Consider the following 22,283-nt stretch of genomic DNA (forward strand, 5'->3'; position numbering starts at 1 on the left):
TTTAAACTTAATTATTGACAGATGCTTGACTCACATCTCCCAACAAAGGATATCATTTACCAGTTGCTGGAGAGAAAAAAAAAAACTTTGGAAAAGCACAGAGCACTCATGAATATGAAATCAAACAAGCTCTCCTTTTGTACTTTGCTGTTTGAATTTTATTTCATTTTATGTTAATAGCAGTTAGGTTAGAAGTGTTTCTAGACTATAGATTGACTGACATTGTGACTAAGAATAAAGAACAACAGTATATATACTGTATTGTATACTGTGGTAGTACAGTGGTAGCGTGTGTTTGGTTAACAAACTCTGACATCAATACAGTCTACGTTTGCTCTGCCTTCAGTAAACATCGTTGCATATTGAAAAGCATATTATTCACAATGATGGGGATGTCAAACCCTAAAAACTTAAAGTAAGGCTCACTAAAGCTAACACCATTTTGCTTCTTCACACTTCATTCAGCTGGGACGTGTGTACAGTGTACTGAACTAGTGGTGCATGACACTCTGCAGCTACGCAGTCATTACCTTATCGTGCCACACCAGTTAGTCAATTTATCACTGATAAGAATTTATTTGAACAGTAATCCACTGGAAAAGTAAATGACTGCCATAAAAGACTGCCAACCCTGATTGTAATGTCGCATCATTTAAGAGTGAACTTTGAACAAGATTCGATCGCACAAGTTTAATTGAAGTTAACTCAGATTATATCCCCAAACAGTGCTATCTTGAATCGAACTTAAATAGACTTATAGAACTCTATGTATCTGAGTCCTTATCAGTTAAGTGCTCTCCCCCTCCCCCCCCCCCCCCCATCATCAAAAGTTAATTAATCAGACGTACTTATGATGTACACACAGTTGAATGCTGTGGAGCAATTAATCATTATGCAGTTTTCTAAACCATGTCTGTTAGTATTCAAGTTAATAACATAAAAGATGCCACAGCTCAAGATTAAAAAAACTTACTGATTTATCAAGAGATTGCAACCAAATCAGATCTATGCAAATTGACTGAGAGCTGCTTAATAAGCTAAGAACTGTCTTCAGAGACAACAAAAACTCATCAATAAGTTTAGGCCACATAAATTAATTTAAATTACAAAATTTATAAATTGACTTACATTTAGCTGACTTAGAGGATGAAGTACTGCTCCCCAGTCTCTGAATCTCTGGTCGCGTCATGCTGAGAGGAGACGGACAATCGGGGAAAATGACTTGCGAGAGAGGACTCTTGATTTGAGGGAGATGTTTTATAGAAACTTCTTCGATCGGTGAATACTTCTGACGAGTAAGCACCTGAGCCGATGCCATCACAAGCAAATCACAAAGTATCTGAAAAGAAGACAACAATGAACCGAGAGATTAGTTGATGAGTCATAAATACAGAACAATTAGATGAAAACACAACATTTTTAAACAATGTCGCAAGCATTTTGTTTGTTGAAAAAAAAATGTCAATTTTTGATAGAAAACAGCGTCAGACACTTTAAGGCAATTAAACTCTGACGATAAGACACCATCTTTTTTTTCTATCTTACCGATTTTGAACAAAAACAACTGCCTGCAAAGATAACAGTTTGTGGCGGTTGTCCTTTATTATCAGCTCAGATTGCGATTTTATCAATAGGCTTTACCATGAAGTACGGAATGATTCACTTCCAATATCTTTCAACGATTCGAGAATCAAAGCAAAACAATAATATAGTAGTCTTGTTGATAAGTTGATGCGATACTATCAGAATAAAAGTTAAGATATTCTACTCTCCTTGAGTGTGTATATAATATGAAAACAGAGACCAGATTGTTAATATGTCATGCTGAACCAACTGATGAGGGAAATATATCCCAGGAATATATCCTATAAAGATAACATAGATGTTTAATCTTCTGACAGGAAGTAGTAACCATAGAAACAGGAAGGAAGTTTCAAGAATATAGCACAAAGGTTGAATGGATTTGTTACAGATCAAAATTGGCTAGCTCATGATGACGTTACTACTTTTTATATACAGTATATACTTATTACAGGTGTTATAAATTGCTGTAAAGTGGCAACATTGAGTGACTAAGAGAGGTAATTTTAGGAATTTTTAACAAATAAAAGTGACAAAATCAACTATCAATATGAATACTGTAGGTTCAATGGTTGATTTTAAAATCAACAAATTAACCACAGATTTTAAAGTTACTTTTGCCAGGCTTTCACTTTCCCCACTGCCATCTTGATATTTTGATTTGATAATATTTAACACTATATTCTGTGTTTTATTTCAGAAACTTTTCTTAAAAACCTGGTTTATGGTCAAAAACTTTGAAAAATACATTTCATAAAAGGACTGTTGAATAAATGTGCACACCAATATTATAAATTCCTTTTTTTTTTCCTTTTTTAAAAGACAAAACAAAAACAGGACAGTTTCAAGTTACTGTTGTAATGTATGTCAGGTCGGATATCAAAGCAGGAAGCAGGAATTACGGTGAATCTTGGCATGTACAGTGCATGAACTAATTTTAGTTTCTTTTATATTCATTCAAACAGGGTTTCCTTTATATTGATGGATCCACTCTTTTACCACAAAAAAATGTGGCTAATTTGGTTTCTTCTTTCAAGAAATGACTTCCCTTGACCCTTGTCAAGGCTATTTATTAAACAAAGCAGTTTACAGGAAACTATACAAAACCATTATTCTATCACATCCTTTTACCTCTTTGATTCAAGTATGACGTAAATTGCAGTTTAAATTAAGCAGAAAGAGTTGGACGACGTTTGTCAAATATTCCTAGAACTTTTTGAGGCAAACAACAGGGTTGGTCAGCTACAGCACTAGCACCCACATATATGCTTGAAAGACCAATAATACTACTGGTCAACTATCTGTGAACATCTTTAATGTATCTCTTTGACATCATGTCATCCCAATGATATTCTGAGACACATCATTGTAAAGATTAACTAATCCCCAAAACTGGTTACATGATCACTTTCCCCACTGCCATCTTGATATTTTGATTTGATAATATTTAACACTATATTCTGTGTTTTATTTCAGAAACTTTTCTTAAAAACCTGGTTTATGGTCAAAAAATTTGAAAAATACATTTCATAAAAGGACTGTTGAATAAATGTGCACACCAATATTATAAATTCCCTTTTTTTTTCCTTTTTTAAAAGACAAAACAAAAACAGGACAGTTTCAAGTTACTGTTGTAATGTATGTCAGGTCGGATATCAAAGCAGGAAGCAGGAATTACGGTGAATCTTGGCATGTACAGTGCATGAACTAATTTTAGTTCCTTTTATATTCATTCAAACAGGGTTTCCTTTATATTGATGGATCCACTCTTTTACCACAAAAAAATGTGGCTAATTTGGTTTCTTCTTTCAAGAAATGACTTCCCTTGTAAAGGCTATTTATTAAACAAAGCAGTTTACAGGAAACTATACAAAACCATTATTCTATCACATCCTTTTACCTCTTTGGTTCAAGTATGACGTAAATTGCAGTTTAAATTAAGCAGAAAGAGTTGGACGACGTTTGTCAAATATTCCTAGAACTTTTTGAGGCAAACAACAGGGTTGGTCAGCTACAGCACTAGCACCCACATATATGCTTGAAAGACCAATAATACTACTGGTCAACTATCTGTGAACATCTTTAATGTATCTCTTTGACATCATGTCATCCCAATGATATTCTGAGACACATCATTGTATAGATTAACTAATCCCCAAAACTGGTTACATGATCATAATCTCAATAAGCTCAACACAGCACTTCCATTATTTTTGTTTTTATATTTTACATAGATTGACCCAAGCAGAAGATATAATATCATATGGCATTCCAGTTAAACATAAATTGCATTTTTTTTTACACAAACTTAAAATCTTTTTTGAAACTCAAAATAATGTAATGGCTTTTGCAGCATGTTTTAGATTTTTAGAGACAATTGTTTGGATGAAGGTATTAGAGGCTAAAATTCTATTAATTGCCTAAGTGTTTTCATATTTCAATATGTGGCTTAGACAAAATCTTTCAAGTCTTCATACCCTGAGAAAATGCACCATTTCTTAGAATTTGATAGACCATTCTCAGAAACACCATAGGTGAACAAGCATGAGGTCATAAAAACCTGGACAGAATGTGTGCCAATGCTCACAAGTTCACATAACAAAGTCATCTAAATGATGATGCCAACGAGATTGTTTTTAATTATTGAAATGGTCCTCTCTGCCAAATTTATTTTGACAGCTGGAACCTCTAGGGTAACACCTTTGAACTGAATGAACTCCATCCAGTATGAAATCTGACATCACTAGCCTGTGAGATAAAAATATGTCTGAAAAAACATCCCTGCCTCCTCCTGACTTCCTCCACAGCCACAGCTGTTTCTTTATCTTCAATGAATGCTTACTAACACACAAAACATTCCAAAGATTTTCTGGTTAGGTAAATAGGCCCCAGGAGTGAGGGCATGAACATTAAACTGGTCAGGAACAGACTTCACACTTCACAAAAATGCTTGCAATCAGACTCCCTATCACTTCTTTCTCACTAATATCATTTTCAATTTTTCACTGTGATGTGATGTTACTTTGAAATAATCCTGCAGCACCAAGACGAAAATGAAAAAAAAAAAGACATTATCCTTGAAATGTTCCTAATGTCACTATGTGCTGTACACATCACTGAAACAGTCAACATTTGGCACCAAATTCCCAACATATTAGCAGTAGACAAGAGTCTGTAGGCACTTAGTGTAAAGTACAGTATACTGGTGAAAGGAAGAGACCATAGTTTAGTACTATTTTCCTCTTTAAATAGTGTCCTTGATGAAATGATACAAATGAACAAAACTGAAAATATGTATTTGAAATAATAATTTTCTTTGTGGATGAACATTTTTCATTCCTAATTTCAAGAATGTAAAATAACATTGTATGATAAGATTGGCCATGCTACTTTATTAGCAGTTCAACTTGTGTGACACTTGATTTAATTCAACTGAAATTGACAGCACAATTTCCATTGAATTGTACATGTATGACAAAATGAAATTAATAGACATGTGCTAGAGTGACAGGGCCATGGGTGTGAGGGGACAGGTAAGTAGGGAAATGAAATGAAGACTACCACGTCCAGCCATGAGGGATAAATCAAGTGGACCTTTAATTCGACCCCAAACTGGAAGGAGCTATATTGTAAGTTATCATGAGATAAGATACCAACCACCTTCTATTTTCGTCTGGATAATCAGTTTTAGAACTATTGTAAATTCAGAGTTTGAAACTTTTAAGATGTTCAAGGCCGAAGCCCTCTAACAGGACCTTTACAACTTCACCCTGGTCATTGGTTACTTGTCACACCACACACCAAAGTGTGCAAAAATTCAATCAACCTATCCTGGGGCACCACAGAGACATGTCCCCCTGGGGACTTCCCAAAGGTTGCAGCCATAAACAGGTGCACACAAGTATATTTACAAGTTACCTTGCAAGTCCCCATTCTTTCAACACCTGGATGAAGGGAGACATGCCAATGGAGATAAAAAGCCTTGCCCTAGGACACAACGTAATGATCAGGCCAGAACTCGATCCTGTAACCCTTAAATCACAAGTCCACTGCCTTAACCACAACACCCCAAACCCCCTCCTCCTAAACTACAAAAGTTGGTCCTTTGTCATATATACAAAACTTCTATTAAATTGTGGAAAATTCTCCCCTTTTCCATTCTTATTATAAATCAGTTTCGGTATAATACCAGCTATACCACAAAAAACCAAATAAAACCCACGCAACAATGGCAAATACTACAGATAATGGTAGCCTACTTGGTTATACAATTGTTGGGAGCGGGCCTTTCCCCCTTCTTAAAACCCAGTCACGCATAAGAGTCGCTGATAACACACTTCTCTTGTATTCTATTGACCTTGTCAACACTTGTTTGTTAACACCAGCTATTCATCAGTTCTTAACAGGTAAGAGGGATTCAAAGTACACAGAGAAATATGAAAGAAAATAAAAGACTTGTTCACCTTGACTGCTTGCCTTTGTGAATGATTAACTGGAGGTGTAAACAAGCCAACCCTATCCTCTTTCGATTTTAAATATATAGTTATAAATATGAAACTCTCGAGTTACCGGCAGCCAATAGTGAATCACTACGTGTGCCATTTTAAAAAAAGGGTAAACAAATCCTCACGTGGGGGTTAAACAAAAGGCAAAAGGGTGGTCAATGGTTACTTTATAATTTGTATTGAATGAAAGGGAACAATACACCAAGGTTTTTTTTTGTGAGTGTGTATGTGTGTGCGTGTGTGTTCAATTGACAAACACAATTCAGCGTTGTAAGGAATTGTAAGGTACTATACACAAGACAGTTTTTATATTTTGATTTGAATGAAGGCACATGTGATCATTAGGCAAATTCTGCTGTACACAACCTTTTATAAGGTGACACTGTATTAATTCCATCCTGCAGTGTAGGATATACAGTAAAAGTCTTAGGAATGACTTGCACTGCCTACTTAATCACTTCTCACAATTTTATTTTTGCATCCCATCTCACATTCACTCTGAAACAGTCAAAACAGTGTCAGTCAAATTGATGCCAGTGTTAACTTAACATCAACAATAGTAAAAATTACCACAAACTTTTGGATGACTACATTTTCATTTCCCCTTCACGCCCCCCCCCCCCCTTCACATCTCCTCCCCCCTTCCCCCCTTCAACCAAAAATGTCTGTAAAACATTTCATCTGACATGCCAGATCTTAAGATGCTGCATGCTGCCTCCCCATCTCATCTGCAGTAAGAATTTTATTTACGTTATTTTATTATTCTAAATCAATATCAATTAATGTTTCTTGTTCAATAGAAAATTGAAAAGTGAAATAATCTTCATGGGATCAAACATGCATTAATATCACTCAGACAAACCAAAATGGGGATCAAGTTATAAAACAGGACCTCTCACCCAATTGATCCTTTCTTGTAGCAAAGGTGAAACTTTGTATGCCATTTGGTTAAAACAAACCAAAGAACACTCTAAGTGTGCTTTGGAGGTTAAAATGTCTATTTATACAGACTCTAAGAATGATTAATTCTCTGACTTTGCTAGCCACTTCAATGGCCTTTTGAACTAAATGTCCTCCAATGTGGGAAACATTTTCCATTCTTGATAAATCAGTTTCCGGTATAATACCAGCTATACCACAAAAAACAAAATAAAACCCACACAACAATAGCAAATACTATAATGGTAGCCTACTTGGTTATACAATTGTTGGGAGCGGGCTTTTCCCCCTTCTTAAAACCCAGTCATGCATAAGAGTCGCTGATAACACACTTCTCTTGTATTCTATTGACCTTGTCAACACTTGTTTGTTAACACTGGTCAGCTATTCATCAACTTAACATCAACAATGGTAAACATTACCACAAACTTTTGGATGACTTCATTTTCATTTCCCCTTCATGCCCCCCCCCCTTCACATCTCCTCCCCCCTTCCCCCCTTCAACCAAAAATGTCTGTAAAACATTTCATCTGACATGCCAGATCTTAAGATGCTGCATGCTGCCTCCCCATCTCATCTGCAGTAAGAATTTTATTTACGTTATTTATTATTTTACATCAATATCAATGTTTCTTGTTTAATTGAAACTTGAAAAGTTAAATATTCTTTATGTGATCAAACATGCATTAATATCACTCAGACAAACCAAAATGGGGATCAAGTTATAAAACAGGACCTCTCACCCAATTGTTCCTTTCTTGTAGCAAAGGTGAAACTTTGTAGGCCATTTGGTTAAAACAAACCAAAGAACACTCTAAGTGTGTTTTGGAAGTTAAAATGTCTATATATACAGACTCTAAGAAATGATTAATTCTCTGACTTTGCTAGCCACTTCAATGGCCTTTTGAACTAAATGTCCTCCAATGTGGGAAACATTTTAATTCTGTTAGCTAGTGATAACCGATAGCAAACCATACACTGAGTTGGCTTCTTCAAATTTACATTTCGTCTTTAAGCATACATCTCCCAAGGTGTATGAGACTTGTCTTATTACATAATCAAAGACCTTGCAAGGCCAGTGATTGACACGTGCGATTCAAAGCCAATTAAAGCTCAATTTGAAGAAAGAGGAGAGTTCTTAGACTCTTAGTTAGCCGTTACAATGTAATTTTTCCATACATAGTAATAGCATTAATCTAATCAAAACTTGTATAGAAAGTTGTAAAAGAAATACAGTTTTGATTACATTGATTATCTTTTGGAGAGAACAATTTTTATATAGTTGACAAAAATGTGTTGTACTTAAAATTAATTATCAAAGTTTTATTTTTAAATTTTGATTTGAGAAATAAACACTACAGGACATTAAAGGTACTCTTCAGTATGATTTAACTTAATTTTCATTCACAAAAATATTTGAAAGGGAAAAAGTCATTGTGCATTTAATATCTGACAAGAATATTCAATAATGCAAACTATATTTACAACATATTAACTGTGAGGACAAAACTCTCTTCTTTCTTTTTTATTAACAGATAATATGAATTAGTTTTGCATTTGGGCATAAGACTTAAGAGGGCATATAACCGATGATTAGTTATATATTTAAGATTCCTGGTTTTATAGTGTTTATAATTGTAATGTTCAAGCCTTATTTCAGAACCACACTGAAATATTCAATGTTTTACCAAAGGTTTTGGCTATGACATAAAGACTAGCAAAAGTGTTCAATGGAGGTCTGCACCTGAACAGGTAGATAGGCATATTAAGTCTCAGTCACAAAATAACTTACTATGACATTTGTTTAAGCAGTCAAATCTAGTATTATTTATTTGTTACTGTCAAAAGTGTTACTATCAAGTAAATGACTAACATACTAACAAGTTCACAAAACCCAGTAATTTACATTGGCTAATTTCTCCTGTAAAACCACGTAGTACGATTTAATCAAAGTTAGGGGTTTATTATCTCATGTGGCAAATTTAGGTAACCTGCTGTCTCTAGTCCATGGGAATTTCGAATTGCCGTACTACGAGTACGACTAGGCCTAAATCTAAGAATACGGTAACACTGTTAAGTGTAAGGTCTATAACAACAATACTGTAATAAAATGATGAACAGTCCATGGTAAATGAGATCAGACCTGCGTCCTATAGTAATATAGTAAACAGTATCATGTAACCCAGTATTTGGGTAAAATTACATACCGTAAAAGTATCGGATCTAACAGATCAGTTGAACAGGACTTGATTCTGCAGAAAATCGAGAGTGTTTGATCAAACAACTCCCTGGTTTGATCAATTAACTCTTGGCTTTCGTTCCGGTTATCCTTGATGGCCAAGGAACTTGTGTCAAAACACAGATCGTAAGATACGATGGATGGTGTGTGGTTGTTTTGATTCTGACTGTTCTTCACCACTGCACTATATTGACGGAGCAAACGTGACACTCGCCATGCATACACAATTGGCCGCGGCTGTTAGTGTACAACAGCTGAGCTGCGATAAAATGACGTATTTCAGCACCGTCCATTATTCTCACAGATAGTAACATACATAAACAGTTAATTAGAAATTCTCTTATTTCAGATAACTTAAGTCTACTAATAATTTGCAGAAGGGAATTAAGAAAGCAAAGATTAAAAAGATTTCAATAAACATACGATACATGTCAATGTAACTACCGTACATATTTTATTTCCCCTACCACTGAAAGTGGAATCGTCCCGATACTCTCTGGAGAACGGATTACCTGGAATTGTTACGTATGTAATTCTCGCGTTCGTTTACATGCACTACATAACCTCTCCCCTGATTTACTCTGACTCACGTCTTCTAGAAATTACTGCCGAGAGAAAAGATAAATTGTTTGAATCAACAAATTTAATCAATTGTGTTTATAAGCTAACTTTGCATCTCATATATGTTATGACTACAAATTTAAGTTGAAATGTTTAGTGTTATAACATGTAGCGCAGGCTAATCTGAAGGAAGGGAAAGTAGCTGACTGTTTAAGGGGATATCGCCGGAATCGCTCATTTGTTTAAATTATTACCAGTGCAACACTTTACAACTTAATACTCCTGTAGCTGCTGAAAACAGTAACGGTTCACGGCCTGAATCAAATAGACACCTACGCATGATTGGCACATATGAAAAGTATCCTTCTTAAAAGTTAGCACATGGTCTACATTCATTTATAGTGCAACCAGGGAGCTGCTACTCTAACAGCAGCTCCCTGGTGCAACCAACATTAGGACCAAATATAGCTCTTTTCACATTTTTATTGCTGCATGAGGGGATAAGCAGTATATACTTGTTTCAGACTTAATCTAAGTTATTCGTCCTCCGTCTCCCCAACCCCCACCCCTTGCTAACCTCTCCACTAATGGTGCAAGGGTTGACGTGTTTCTGTGTGTGTGTGTGTGGGGGGGGGTAGGGGAGGTGGGTTTTGGGTGGGTGGTGGGTGACCCGATCAATACTTTTTTCAAGCTGGCAGTCAGTAGACACTCTAGTCCGTGCACTGCCGATTTCCCTCCTGAAACGTCAATATATCGAAATTTATGAATACTTAGTACTTTCTTATAACTGCAGGGTACCGTCTTTATGTAAATAAACATAGACCAATGTATATATATTGGTACTAAGAACAAAATCGTCGGTAACAATAGTTAGAGTTATAGCATGCGGGAGTTGCCATTTGTATGGCACCTTCATAGTTCAAAATAATCACGGTACATTTCATACAAATACACTTCGTAGACTTTGTGAGTGCGCCCTCACTTTAGTTTCACGCGCTCTGGTTTCATAAAGAGAAGTTTACATGGATCTTTGGTGATCAAAATGTTTAACGGCTGTATTTCATTGATCACGTTTCTTCTGAACTAAAAATAGTGTCCTATTTGCCGTGGCAGTACTTAAGTTACATACTTTGCGTCTGTAACAGAAGTCTACATTCAAACTATTTCTGGTAAAACTGTAAGAAAAAAAAGGATAAACCACGGATATCGGAACCAAAACCGAATTCTAAACCGTAATTAGTGAATATTTTAATTTAATATAGAACATAGCTAAATATCTCATCGACACTTTTCGGAAGTGCACTTTGTTGGTAACCTTTAATATTCTTGTGGCTATTTAAACAATTATTTTGTTATCCGATCAGTATTAAATTCAAGCTAACTTACAGCGACTATACTTTACTTCTACCGCAGACTTTGATCAGTGTACTATATTTATGGCAGATCTCCACTTTCACATGTCAGAAAGTTCAACTCTTCCATCATCGTAATATTTGCAATAAAGTATCACATTCGAACGCAAACATACACACACACATGTGTTCAGACGTATAACGGTCAAGTGGCACCGACGCCTTGCAAGGAATTAAATTATTAATTAAAAAAAATGAAAATTCATGTTTGCGTTATTTTCAATTAGACCAGAAATGTTACCATACGTAAAGTAACAGTTTGTGTGGATAACCAAAATTCCTTTACTCGATGGATATGGCACAATCCGATTGGCTAATGCATTGACAAATTATTTTAATAAAGCAATTTACCGAAACCCAACTACCGTATCATTTTCAGCGTATATGATACAGAGCCATATTTGGGGGTATCATCTTTCACATCTGTGATGTCATACCGTAGTGCCACTAGAATTTGAGATCTTTGATTTTCTATTTCAGTTACTTTAATTTTGAAATATTTCGAAGCAGAATGTTAACAATGTTGATATTGAATGTCGCTTTTTCATTGAGTTCAGAGCTGAATGTTACATACTCTAAGGGGAAGATTCTATTTTGTCAAATCGGCTCTAGAACTTCCAGGAGAGCTGTTCGTTGATGTGCAGACTGACCCTTCTGGGAAACTCCCCAGAATCTGACCACAATCTCAAGTACTAAATGAATTTGTGAATGCAACTTCTTCAACACCTCTATAAAAAGTGCAACCGGATCCGGCAGCAATTAAAACTCACAACAAAGAAGTAGGATATCAACAGGGAATTACCCTCAATACCACTTCACACCTAACCAGGACGGCTAGGCGGAAGATTGTTAAATCTGGTGGAGGTTATGGCAAGCCACATGTGCAATAATTCGATAAACCGAGTTTATCGCCGTTAAACTCTGTTTTTCGATCGATAAACTGAGTCTTTCGACTGGATAACCGTGTTTTTCGCGATAAACTCAGTTAATCGAGCGAAAAGCAGAGCTTAACGGCGATAAACTCGGTTTTATCGAATAATTGCACACGTGGCGTGCCATATCCAATTCGATAAACTCGGTTTATCGAGCGATTAACTTAGTTTATCGAGCGAAAAACATAGTTCCCATTTGATAAACTCGGTTTATCGTCGATAATCTTAGTTTATCGAGGTAACCCTGCTTTTCGCTCGATAAACTGAGTTTACCGCGAAAAAGACGGTTATCCATTCAATAAACTGAGTTATCGGGTTATCGGTTTATCGAATTATTGCACATATGGCTTGCTGTAGGAGGAGGTGGTGGTAGTGGCGTATGTTTTTATGTGGGGGGTGGTTGTGGTGGGGGGGGGGGGTTGGCACAATCTTGGAGGGATAGTGGTAACTTAAATTTGAGCGTGGAAAAAATGACTATAAAACCTGAGAAAATGATAATGTTTTTCATACCACAAATTCTAGTATTTGCATGCTCTTTTAAAAGCGTTTTATTAAAATGAAATCCGCTTAAATGTTTTACCAAAACGACACTTTCATATAACACAGGTCCAAAGATTGGTAAATGGTCCTTTTCATACCGACGTATATCACTTCCGTTGTCATTACGTACGCCACGCCATACCTCACCGTAAAGCTTGATCACGATCATAGGGTAGCATACGCCCAATATAAGCCCCATTGACTTACACACTAAATCACATAAGTAATGTGGTTTCTGAGTCTAGATAGAAGTTTTCACTAGCTAAACGCTACCATCACCGGATAGCTGACAAGTTGGCCTTTCATGGCAGCATCAATTTTCCGTATCATGACCATGTAGATTTTTTGCTATCCGAGCCGGAAGTTTTCGTCACTTGTAATCAAACCTCTTCACTCAGTAGTAAACAATTTTCCTACGCTGCTCCTGGGAGGCCTAAAGGGGTCTAAAATTGACCCAATTTTCTCACAACATGTACTTCCATTCATATTCTTCAACATGCAAGCACAACAAACTAGATCATGATTGATAACAGGTCAAAAAAGATGTTCTCCTGCTGCTTTTGGCACTTTTCCTGAAACAGGAGAACAATCGAGCGGATGGAGACTCGAATAGGAGTATGCCACCACAGAGCAGAATATATTCTGCCCTGTGATCACGATATAGTTTTGCGAAACGCAGAGCCGTATCTAACTTGCGAAACGAACACAACATTACAATTCTGAGGAATTGTTACTAGCCATGCTAATCTCAGTATGTTTATATGTATGTATATTTAAGATCCTCCTGCAAGCAGGAACTTGCGAAGAAGCCATCATTGGCTTATAAGTTATATGAGAGGTAAACTGGTAATGAAACCCAGAATCTACCTTAACTAAGGTCAAAAGTGACACAAGGATATTTTTCGGTATAGGGTAAGCCTACACTTATTTAATTGATCGCAGGCTCTGCAAACATGCTTAACTTCGCAGATGTGTAGGCCAAGGGCCTTTACCTAGGATAGGTCCCTTTCCCTACAGTATAGCCTCGTTAGCCCACAGGACCTCCCAAAGATTGTCACAACTCCCAGGTCACCAAGTATAGCACACGTCTCTAGCCTCTGTGGTTATCGTAACCAGGCCGATATTAAGTTATGCAAATGGCTCAAGTTACACTTGTTTCAATATTATTGTGGATTTGGTAGAAGTCTAGGTTTGAGCCTATACTTTACTGTAGACATAACTAGTACTAGCTAATATAGTAGCATGTTTGGCTCATAATTGACACACTTAAAGATCTGCTTTATTGGCTCCAATTATAGCACGCTATAACTAGGAAAGTTTTGTGATTATGTAATTGACCTGCCACGTTCGTAAATTGACCTCAGGCTTAACAATTAGCCTGCATCGCTTCATAACACCATTAGGCTCTTTGTGTAAACATTGAGTGGAAATATGTTCATGTCTACAGTGTTTTTAATCATACAGCATTCACACAAAGACCCACATACAAGAAAAAATATGTGGGTCACAGACTAATTGTTAAAAAGAGGTCATTTCATGACCAAAGGCAGGTAAATTATGTAATCTCAAGAAATTTTTCCATGAAAGCTTGCTATAGTTGGGGTCTATACAGCGGCCTTTTAAGGATTTGATTAGCGATGCCTATCAACAAAAAATTGAAATCACTCAACTGTATTTGTTTTCAGATGTGTAGTTAATCAGAAATGTAGTGATCTCAAAATATTTGTTGTTCTGTTGCCTATGCAACATACAATTGAGCAGAATTTGACCTCAAAATGTCTGATGTGTCAAGTTCATCATACCCCTAAATTGACACATTCGTCGATAAGCTAACTGTAGTGTAGGCCTAAGTATCCATCCATTGAATTTGGATGCTGTTTGCTATGCTTTGAGCCTCTAAGCTCAGACAGGTCAGGTCCCAGTGAGTAGTGGTATTATACTGAGGTAATTTTGGTTCTTTGTAGGGAGTAAGATTTCCAAATGCCTAAAAAATGTGCAAAACTGGTGGAGGGTATTAAAAAGCTTTAAAAAAAAAAAAATTTGATCAGCATGTACCTGAAATGGATTTAAACTCATCAAATATGTAGTTCTGCTTGACTGCAAAAAGTTTAGGTTGTTAATATTTCAAGGTGCGTCAATTACGAAGGTGCGTCAATTATGAAGCCTTTACTATACTACTAGTAAGTAGTAGTACTAGTAGCCTATTAGGCCTAGTAAGTTAGATTTGTGCTAGGCCTACGTATATTATGTTATGCAATACTTAAAGGTCTCAGCTATTCACCAGCAGCCAGTGGAAAGAGAGAAATGCGGTATGTTGACAAAAAAGGTGCTCTCACTATTCACCTGGCTGAGCTCAAATTAGGGAATGTAACATGTTATTGCCCCAACACTAGGATGAATAAGGTCTAACACTTACATTTTTCTCACAACTGCTAGCCGAATGAGAAAAGAAAGAATTATAGAACTGATTGATAGATAGATGATTGACATATAAAATGATATTTGTAATTTGTACTTTCAGACTAAGAGCTGGTTGAGACAGGAGGTTATTGAAATGGCACCTAAACTTGCTAGAGTTGATTCTCATCACATCATCAAAGCATTGATATTGCAACCTACTTTCAAATCCATTTTAATAACCTTTCATATATGAAGAAAAGGCCTTTTATACCAGAAAGGATCTTGAAATAAATTTGTATGCATCATTATTTGATTTGTTCCTCAGTAAATGTGTTTCCAGATTTTTTTTATTTTTCATTTTTTGTTACAATTTAATTTAATTTCATACTTTTCTATATAATTTCAGGGATCATTGGAAATGGACAAGACCAGCAAGGAATCATGATGAAGAATATGAAAACAGTTTGCAACATTTTATCAGTAATATTTCACTCCCAAAGTGGTCCAAGCTTAGGGATTGCCACATTACCCAGTCATAGAAGTACATGTTGCTTGTCTTCATTGACAAGAAATGGGTTTGATGGAAAACATTCCCATGTGAGATGTCTGTACACAACACCTAATGTGTCTAAAGGTGAACGGTTATCCACGCTCGACATTATCAAGACTCGCATCAACGCTGCTGGCCCTCTAACAGTGTCAGAGTTCATGACTGCTGTACTTACAAACCCAAATACGGTATGATTCAAATAAGTCAAAACATATTAGTTCCGCTTTTTCAATAGCTGTGTAATTACCTCAAAGTTGCAATTTCTAATATTAATAAAATAAAATTGTTAGCAAACTGCTTATCCACTAGAGAGCCTGTGTAAGAGAATGTGTATAAGTAAGTTGGCTTGACGTTTTTCTAATATAGTTAGGAGAGTTGCAGTTGATATAATTTCAAATAATGTTGACTTGCTACTTCTTGCTTTTGTTTTCTCCAGGGTTACTACATGAAGAAAGATGTCTTTGGGAAGCAGGGAGACTTCATTACTTCACCTGAGATAAGTCAGATGTTTGGTGAGGTAAAAATCATTTTTCACCACATCTCCTACCCTCAGTGACATTAAGTACTACTTGATGGTCAGAATAATATATTCAGTTTTATAATTGAGTAACAGATTTTCCTGCATTTCTAGTTTGGCTAAGCTGGATTGACAAATGGATGGTTGAAAAATTTGCTTCTATAAAATCATGTTCAAAGAAATGTCATTGAACCCTGCAGTTTCTAGGCCACATATGATATTGATATTATGTACTGTTCTGTTTGTAGATATTAAAGTAGTTTCTGTTGGTTTTTATTTGACAGTTGTTAGCTGTTTGGATTGTTCATGAATGGTCCCAGCTTGGTTCTCCTACCCCTTTCCAACTGGTTGAACTTGGACCCGGCAGGGGAACATTGGCTGATGATATCTTGAGGGTAAGTAGACACCAACGATGGCTTTGGTCAAAATCTTTCTGTCAATTATTCTGAAATTTCTTACTAATTTTTCTTTTTCCAGTAGACCCTCACTCATCTTAGATGATTTGATGAGGTTGTACATGTTTCTCTCATAGTCACTAGTAGCAACTAGCTTTATAATGGAAGTTTCCATGTAAAGCTATTGATACATAATCATTCAAAAATTGAATGTTGTCTTGGTCACTTATTACTCTAAATTGATTGCAACAAATTTCAGAAAAAAAAAACAAGAAAAAAAACACTAAAGAATATGGAACCATAGTTTTTAAGCACAACTGCCCTAATTGGCCCTCCTACTTCTAACAACACTTAATCACATATTTTTACTGCTCTGATACAAACTTAAAGTGAATCAGTTATCTTTTAAAATAGAATCTGAATTTTGCAGGTGATCCATCGATTAAAATTGCTCCCTAAAGAAGATCTCTCTTTGCATCTTGTGGAGATTAGTCCAAAGATGAGTGAGCTGCAGGCAGACAAACTAACAAGTGGAGCTACCGGTCCTGATGAGGACATGAATGTCAATGGTCAACCTCACCAGCAGGATAGAGGATCCCCTTACAGAAGTGCTTGCAGTAAGACTGGTGTGCCTGTTCACTGGTATGACACCCTCTCTAAAGTTCCAAGAGGTACATATGAGAAATTTAAAAGTGGGAAGGAAATGGAGAGTTTGAAAATAAAATAACATTCAAAGTCCTTTGTTTCAGACAGCTACAGGTAAGACAACATATATGCCAAGATATCTGAATAATATCAGAGTCAGACCCAATTCAGACATTGACAAGGATGGTTCAATGGCTTTGGGTGTTTCTGGTATAAAGAACAAGTTAGTTACTTAGTTGCACAAAAGAACATGAAAAATAGTATTAAATGCCAGGCAGAGTACCCAACGTCATTGGAGGAAACGATGGTGGGAGGGGGGGGGGGAAGCTTGTGTATTTAGGATGAATTCCGAAGTAAGATGATTTCCAGGAACAAAAAAATGAATTATTTTCCCATAAATCCTTTGATTTCTTCACAAGCAAGACCATTTTCCAAGGATTTATTGGAGCAAACATGTGGATAATTGGGTGTCGCTGAAATATTGTTATGTACATTCTGTATTAAATAGCTTATGAAGTCTCCATTCCTATCTTATTCTGTGCCCCTATCTTTTTATTGATCATTCAGTTCTGCGTCCACAAGAAGTCTTCCACACTAGTTAAATTTCAATGTATTCAGACGCGTAGCGAGGAATTTTTTAGAGCCATAGATACGGCATTGCAAACTATCTAAGCGTAGCGCCACCATGGGTTGGGGCGAAAATTTTGGCTGAAAATGCCTCCCAGATCACTGGAAATGGCACTTCCCAGGCCTTGTTAGTTGCATCTTAGCATTTTCTCTTTTGAAATTACTAGCGATATCATAAAAAATATGCTCACGGGGGGGAGGCTGCCCCCTTTGCCCCCCCCCCCTTGGCTACGCGCCTGAATGTATTACTTTTCATCCATATTTCAACATTCGGGGGAAAAATGATGACGATGGCCCCAATAACATAAAGTTGCTCTGTTTTATTAATGACAGTTACTTTCTATTTTACTGTCACAGGCTGCTCTTGTTTTATTGCCCATGAATTTCTTGATGCTCTTCCAATTCACAAGTTCCAGGTAAGATTTGTTAAAATTTCCTCCTCTTTCTTTATACTCAAAAACATTTGCTTTTTTTGGCAAACGTGTGAGATTCTCATTGAAATACTACTGAATACATTTTACCGTAAATACCTAGGCTTATATACTTTTTCGGTGCAAAAAATAGAGTTTCAATTGAAGTAGCACGTCCTAGCTATCAACAGATTTAATCTTCAGATCATTGTTCTCCTCAGAGATGTGACTTTTCAGCTTCCTTTAAATTTAGTTTTGTGTCTGACTGATACTCATTGAGGTCTCCGTATTGAAGACAATTAAAAATAGTTGAATATTCATCGTTTCCAGGGTTGGAAATACTCTCTCATGTCTCTTTTCATGCCATGTGTATTGAAACCTTTCAGTTGAAGACATTGGAACTGATCTGTCATTTTAAAATTGTTTCTGACAATCTTTTGAAATATTACCCGGGTTGAAAATTGCTAGAAGTATCTGCAACCGTTGTGATGCGTCTAACATCACCACAACCACAACCACAAGCATGTAATACTGAAGAGCTGCTGCACTGCATTACAATTCAGCAAAATTTACAGAAAAGTGAACTGAAAATATATTAAAATTGGGATAAAACTCCAGAGAAGTGTGTGATAACATTGATACTTTATACCAGATGATGCCACAGTGGTTAGCTCTGTTCATTCTTGCTTGTTCTCAGAGAACCCCCTCCGGGTGGAGAGAGGTCCTCGTGAATATTGACGAGAGCGATGGACCAGATGAGCTGTGCTTCGTGTTATCAGCTGCTGCTACCCCTGCCACTACTGTCCTCATTAGGGTAGGTTAATTATAAAAAATAGATTGTATTGGCAAATAAAAACATTCAAGATAGGTTTTTAAGACAATCTAGAAACATTTAGTATTAATTGGTGTGTTATTTCCTCCTAATTCTTTGTGTCTCTAGTACCAACTCAGTCTCCTCGCTGGCTGTTCCAATTGTTGGAGGTGCTTTAAATACACTCCTTAGATTGTGCCAGGTGAGTGGCTGCATTCAACCCCCTTATGTTTCTAATTTTGGGCCAAAGTCTATATCTTAGAAACATTTCTAATCACCGGACATAGCCACAGATGAAAAGTCACTCAATTTCATGGCCGAGTCACATTTATTTCCTGTTAGTTCTCTGACTGGACCTGTTGCTGCAGGCACTGTGTCAAAAAGAACCCAAGAAGGCGGACTAACGTGTTAGATTCTTTCATTTTCTCGAAAAAGTTTGAGAACTTTTGCATTACAGCTATCTTTTAATATCTGGTATTTATTGATGTAAATAATGCATTGCATACTGCAGGAAGATGAGAAGAGAGATCACCTGGAAGTGAGCCCTCAATCAGGAGTAGTGGTCCAGGAATTAGCAGATCGCATTAACACCGATGGAGGTATGTCGTTAGTCATTGACTACGGACACAGTGGCGAGAAAGAAGACACGTTAAGGGTAAAGATCGTTTGCTTGTTTTAGCAGCACACAGTGTCATGTATGTGTCTGTCTGTCTGTTGTCTGTCTACTCAATACTATTTTAGTTATTTAGGTGGATTGGGTAGGTGAGGTGAGTACCTCTGAGGTATCCTTCACTTGTACAATGCAAGTATAAGGCTCAATGTTCTCAATAGCTGTTTCTTAGTCTGTGTTACAGCTGCTTTTTCAATAGAACATGAATTCTATCTGTTGACATTGTTACATTAGCTCATGCACACACTCACATATAGACAAATACATGTAGATACATTTACATATTCATCACTCACAGGAATGTTTCTAGATATTTTTTTTTATCCTTGAAATAAGATTAGCTTTCATTTGTCTACTGTATATTGCAAATTTGAACTAACAAAACATCAATGTCGATTGTTCAACAATGTTTATTAAAGATGTGCTGTGCAAAGGTTGTGTAGATGTTTAGAAAATTCTGCATAAAAAAGCTGTTTTCTATCTTTGTGAAATAAGCAGAAATGTGTTCATGACCTTATTTTCCACAGGCATTCAAAGAGCATAAACTACACAATGTTTTGAAAGAGCCCGGTACGGCTGACGTCACTGCAGATGTTGATTTTAGCTACCTTCAAAAGACAGCAGGAAATTTAGGTGAGGCTTATAGTAGATAAGACCTATATAAATCATGGATAGTGTGTAGCTGAGATGCAACTGTAGTTGAAGTCAGTGGCTACACTTGCCTTGAGAAAGTAGGACTGGCCTCACTTTCAAATTGCCAAAAACAAACGTGGCCAGACATTTATCAACAGCCCAAATATTATTAGCTCTACATCAAACCATTGGATATATATGGTATTTCTTGTTTAGCAGGGTGTGTTTGTGCATTTGTGAATGTTTGTTTCTTCAGTTCATTGCAACAGGGTGGTGACACATTTCTGAGTGCTGCTCATTGAGAGACACATGTATAATGGATCAATGCACATGTAAATTGCCTGCATATATTTTTTGTTTCTTTTCCTTGAGAATGATACCATTTCTTCATCTTGCACATGACATTTGCTGTGAATGCTATACAATCGGTTAGCCAATGAAAGTGCCCTCAGTATCACTGTGCCCTCAGTATCACTGCATCATAACTATATAGAGCTAAATGTTACCGCTTTTATTGAGAATATTTCATGTTTGATTCACACCATGAACTCATCTATGTCTTCTTTTCTCTTTAGTCTCTTCCTTTGGACCAGTTCCTCAAGGACAATTTCTTCAGATGATGGGAATCCAGACAAGATTAGCAGTAAGTTTTGCCGTGGATGGAAATTGTGAAATGTAGAGGGGCTAAGTTCAATGAGTCTAATGATACATGTGGAACTTTAAGTGGTTTCCCGATAAATATTACACATCAAACATTGGGAGTTGCATCTTTGATTAGGAAGAACTCCATCAGAAACTGTTTGGCATTGTTATATTGTTATCTATGAAAAATGCCTTTATCCAAACGATGGAGAGTTTTTAATATATATTCAACTGTCTGAATGACTGGTTGTATGCAGCATAGATTTGAAGGTAGCAACACTGAGGGTCCAATGTATTATTAAGGAGACAAACAGAAATACAACCATTTATGTCTTCACTAATGACATTGATATGCATATTCATTGCATGTCTATTGATTAATGTAATAATTATGTAATAACATTCAAATATAGATCAAATATATATGGAAGTCATGTTACAAATTTAAGGCGTAAGTATGTTTGGGCGTTTCATATTTAACTTTCATGCTTCGTAATTGATATTCAATTGTATTAAACAGTGTGTAGATTGTGGTATCCACTCCTTGATGAAAAATGTTCGGATTGTATCCAATCCCTTGAAAAGTCTTGGTGACCGGTTTTTATGTACAGTAAATCATGCAATTTTAAACAAAGAGTAAAAGAAGATACTACTTCTGTGTCAAAGACAAAGCACCACCCCATTGTCATTTAGTCTTGTCTTTCTCTCATAACTGTTTCCATTTTACTCTTTCAGATGCTTTTGCGTCAGGCCGACCATAAGCAACAGACAGATTTAGTGAGTGGTTTCAAAATGCTGGTGGATCCATCTCAAATGGGGGAGAGGTTTAAGATGTGGGCAATGTTTCCTCACCGAAAAGACAACTACAGACCTGCCGGTTTCCCTCCTTGATGCGACTAAATTAGTAGTACGATTTTGTGATCAGGACGAATTGTACTTGGGACCATGTTCAGAGGAGGCTCTATGATATAGGAAATATGAGCATGAAGAGCAGAGCTATGTGCAGTTTACTATGTTATAAAGCACTGTAATAATGAATCGTGATGTGTGTTGAGAGGGCCGTGGTGCCATGATAATAAACAGAAAATGTACAAAACACTTTCTCGATATTTTTTCCTCTGTGCGTACTTGAAGATGACTTTGTAAACATCCTTAAGTTTAATAGAATCTTAAATGTCATACAACAAACCAGCAACAATTAAGATGAAAGACAGGTTCTTGCATATGCAAGTAACACTTTTATTGGTTTTCAACTTTTCATTGATATTTTGTTT

General features: G+C 36.4%; 2 protein-coding genes across 8 annotated transcripts in view; one reads left to right on the forward strand and one right to left on the reverse strand.

Annotated features, from left to right (window-relative positions):
• The window catches only part of LOC139970730 (putative FERM domain-containing protein FRMD8P1), a 28,709-nt gene extending 19,209 nt beyond the window's left edge, over positions 1-9,500 (reverse strand). Inside the window, exons 1-2 of one of the 3 annotated variants that reach the window (XM_071976678.1) lie at positions 9,233-9,500; positions 1,129-1,339 (exon numbers count right to left, since the gene is read on the reverse strand). In XM_071976678.1, the coding sequence (XP_071832779.1) occupies positions 1,129-1,318 (190 nt within the window). In that variant the 5' untranslated portion in view covers positions 1,319-1,339; positions 9,233-9,500. Of the gene's footprint in view, positions 1-1,128; positions 1,340-1,545; positions 1,827-9,232 lie in introns of those variants that run through there. The other 2 variants (XM_071976680.1, XM_071976679.1) reach the window with 2 other exon arrangements.
• Positions 9,501-13,228: 3,728 nt separating this feature from the next.
• Positions 13,229-22,012, forward strand: LOC139970737 (protein arginine methyltransferase NDUFAF7, mitochondrial-like). Of its 5 annotated transcripts, none has more exons than XM_071976691.1 (11): positions 13,229-13,547; positions 15,516-15,847; positions 16,096-16,176; positions 16,461-16,571; positions 17,002-17,242; positions 18,201-18,259; positions 18,951-19,067; positions 19,576-19,719; positions 20,262-20,367; positions 20,943-21,010; positions 21,745-22,012. In XM_071976691.1, the coding sequence occupies exons 1-11, from the start codon at positions 13,541-13,543 to the stop codon at positions 21,898-21,900; spliced, it is 1,422 nt and encodes a 473-aa protein (XP_071832792.1). In that variant the 5' UTR covers positions 13,229-13,540; the 3' UTR covers positions 21,901-22,012. The 5 variants fall into 5 exon arrangements, with proteins under 5 accessions (XP_071832792.1, XP_071832791.1, XP_071832795.1 ...); XM_071976690.1 differs by having other exon boundaries at positions 13,229-13,472; XM_071976693.1 differs by having other exon boundaries at positions 13,233-13,460; positions 21,745-22,010.
• Positions 22,013-22,283: the final 271 nt, after the last annotated feature.

The sequence above is a fragment of the Apostichopus japonicus genome, chromosome 8 (assembly GCF_037975245.1).
Source record: "Apostichopus japonicus isolate 1M-3 chromosome 8, ASM3797524v1, whole genome shotgun sequence".
In the NCBI taxonomy this organism is placed as follows: Eukaryota; Metazoa; Echinodermata; class Holothuroidea; order Aspidochirotida; family Stichopodidae; genus Apostichopus; species Apostichopus japonicus.

Coding starts and splice junctions, on each gene's coding strand:
- LOC139970737 (XM_071976690.1), top strand. Junction 16,177..16,460: donor TAAGTCAGATGTTTGGTGAG/GTAAAAATCATT, acceptor TTTATTTGACAG/TTGTTAGCTGTTTGGATTGT. Junction 17,243..18,200: donor CCTCTCTAAAGTTCCAAGAG/GTACATATGAGA, acceptor TTACTGTCACAG/GCTGCTCTTGTTTTATTGCC.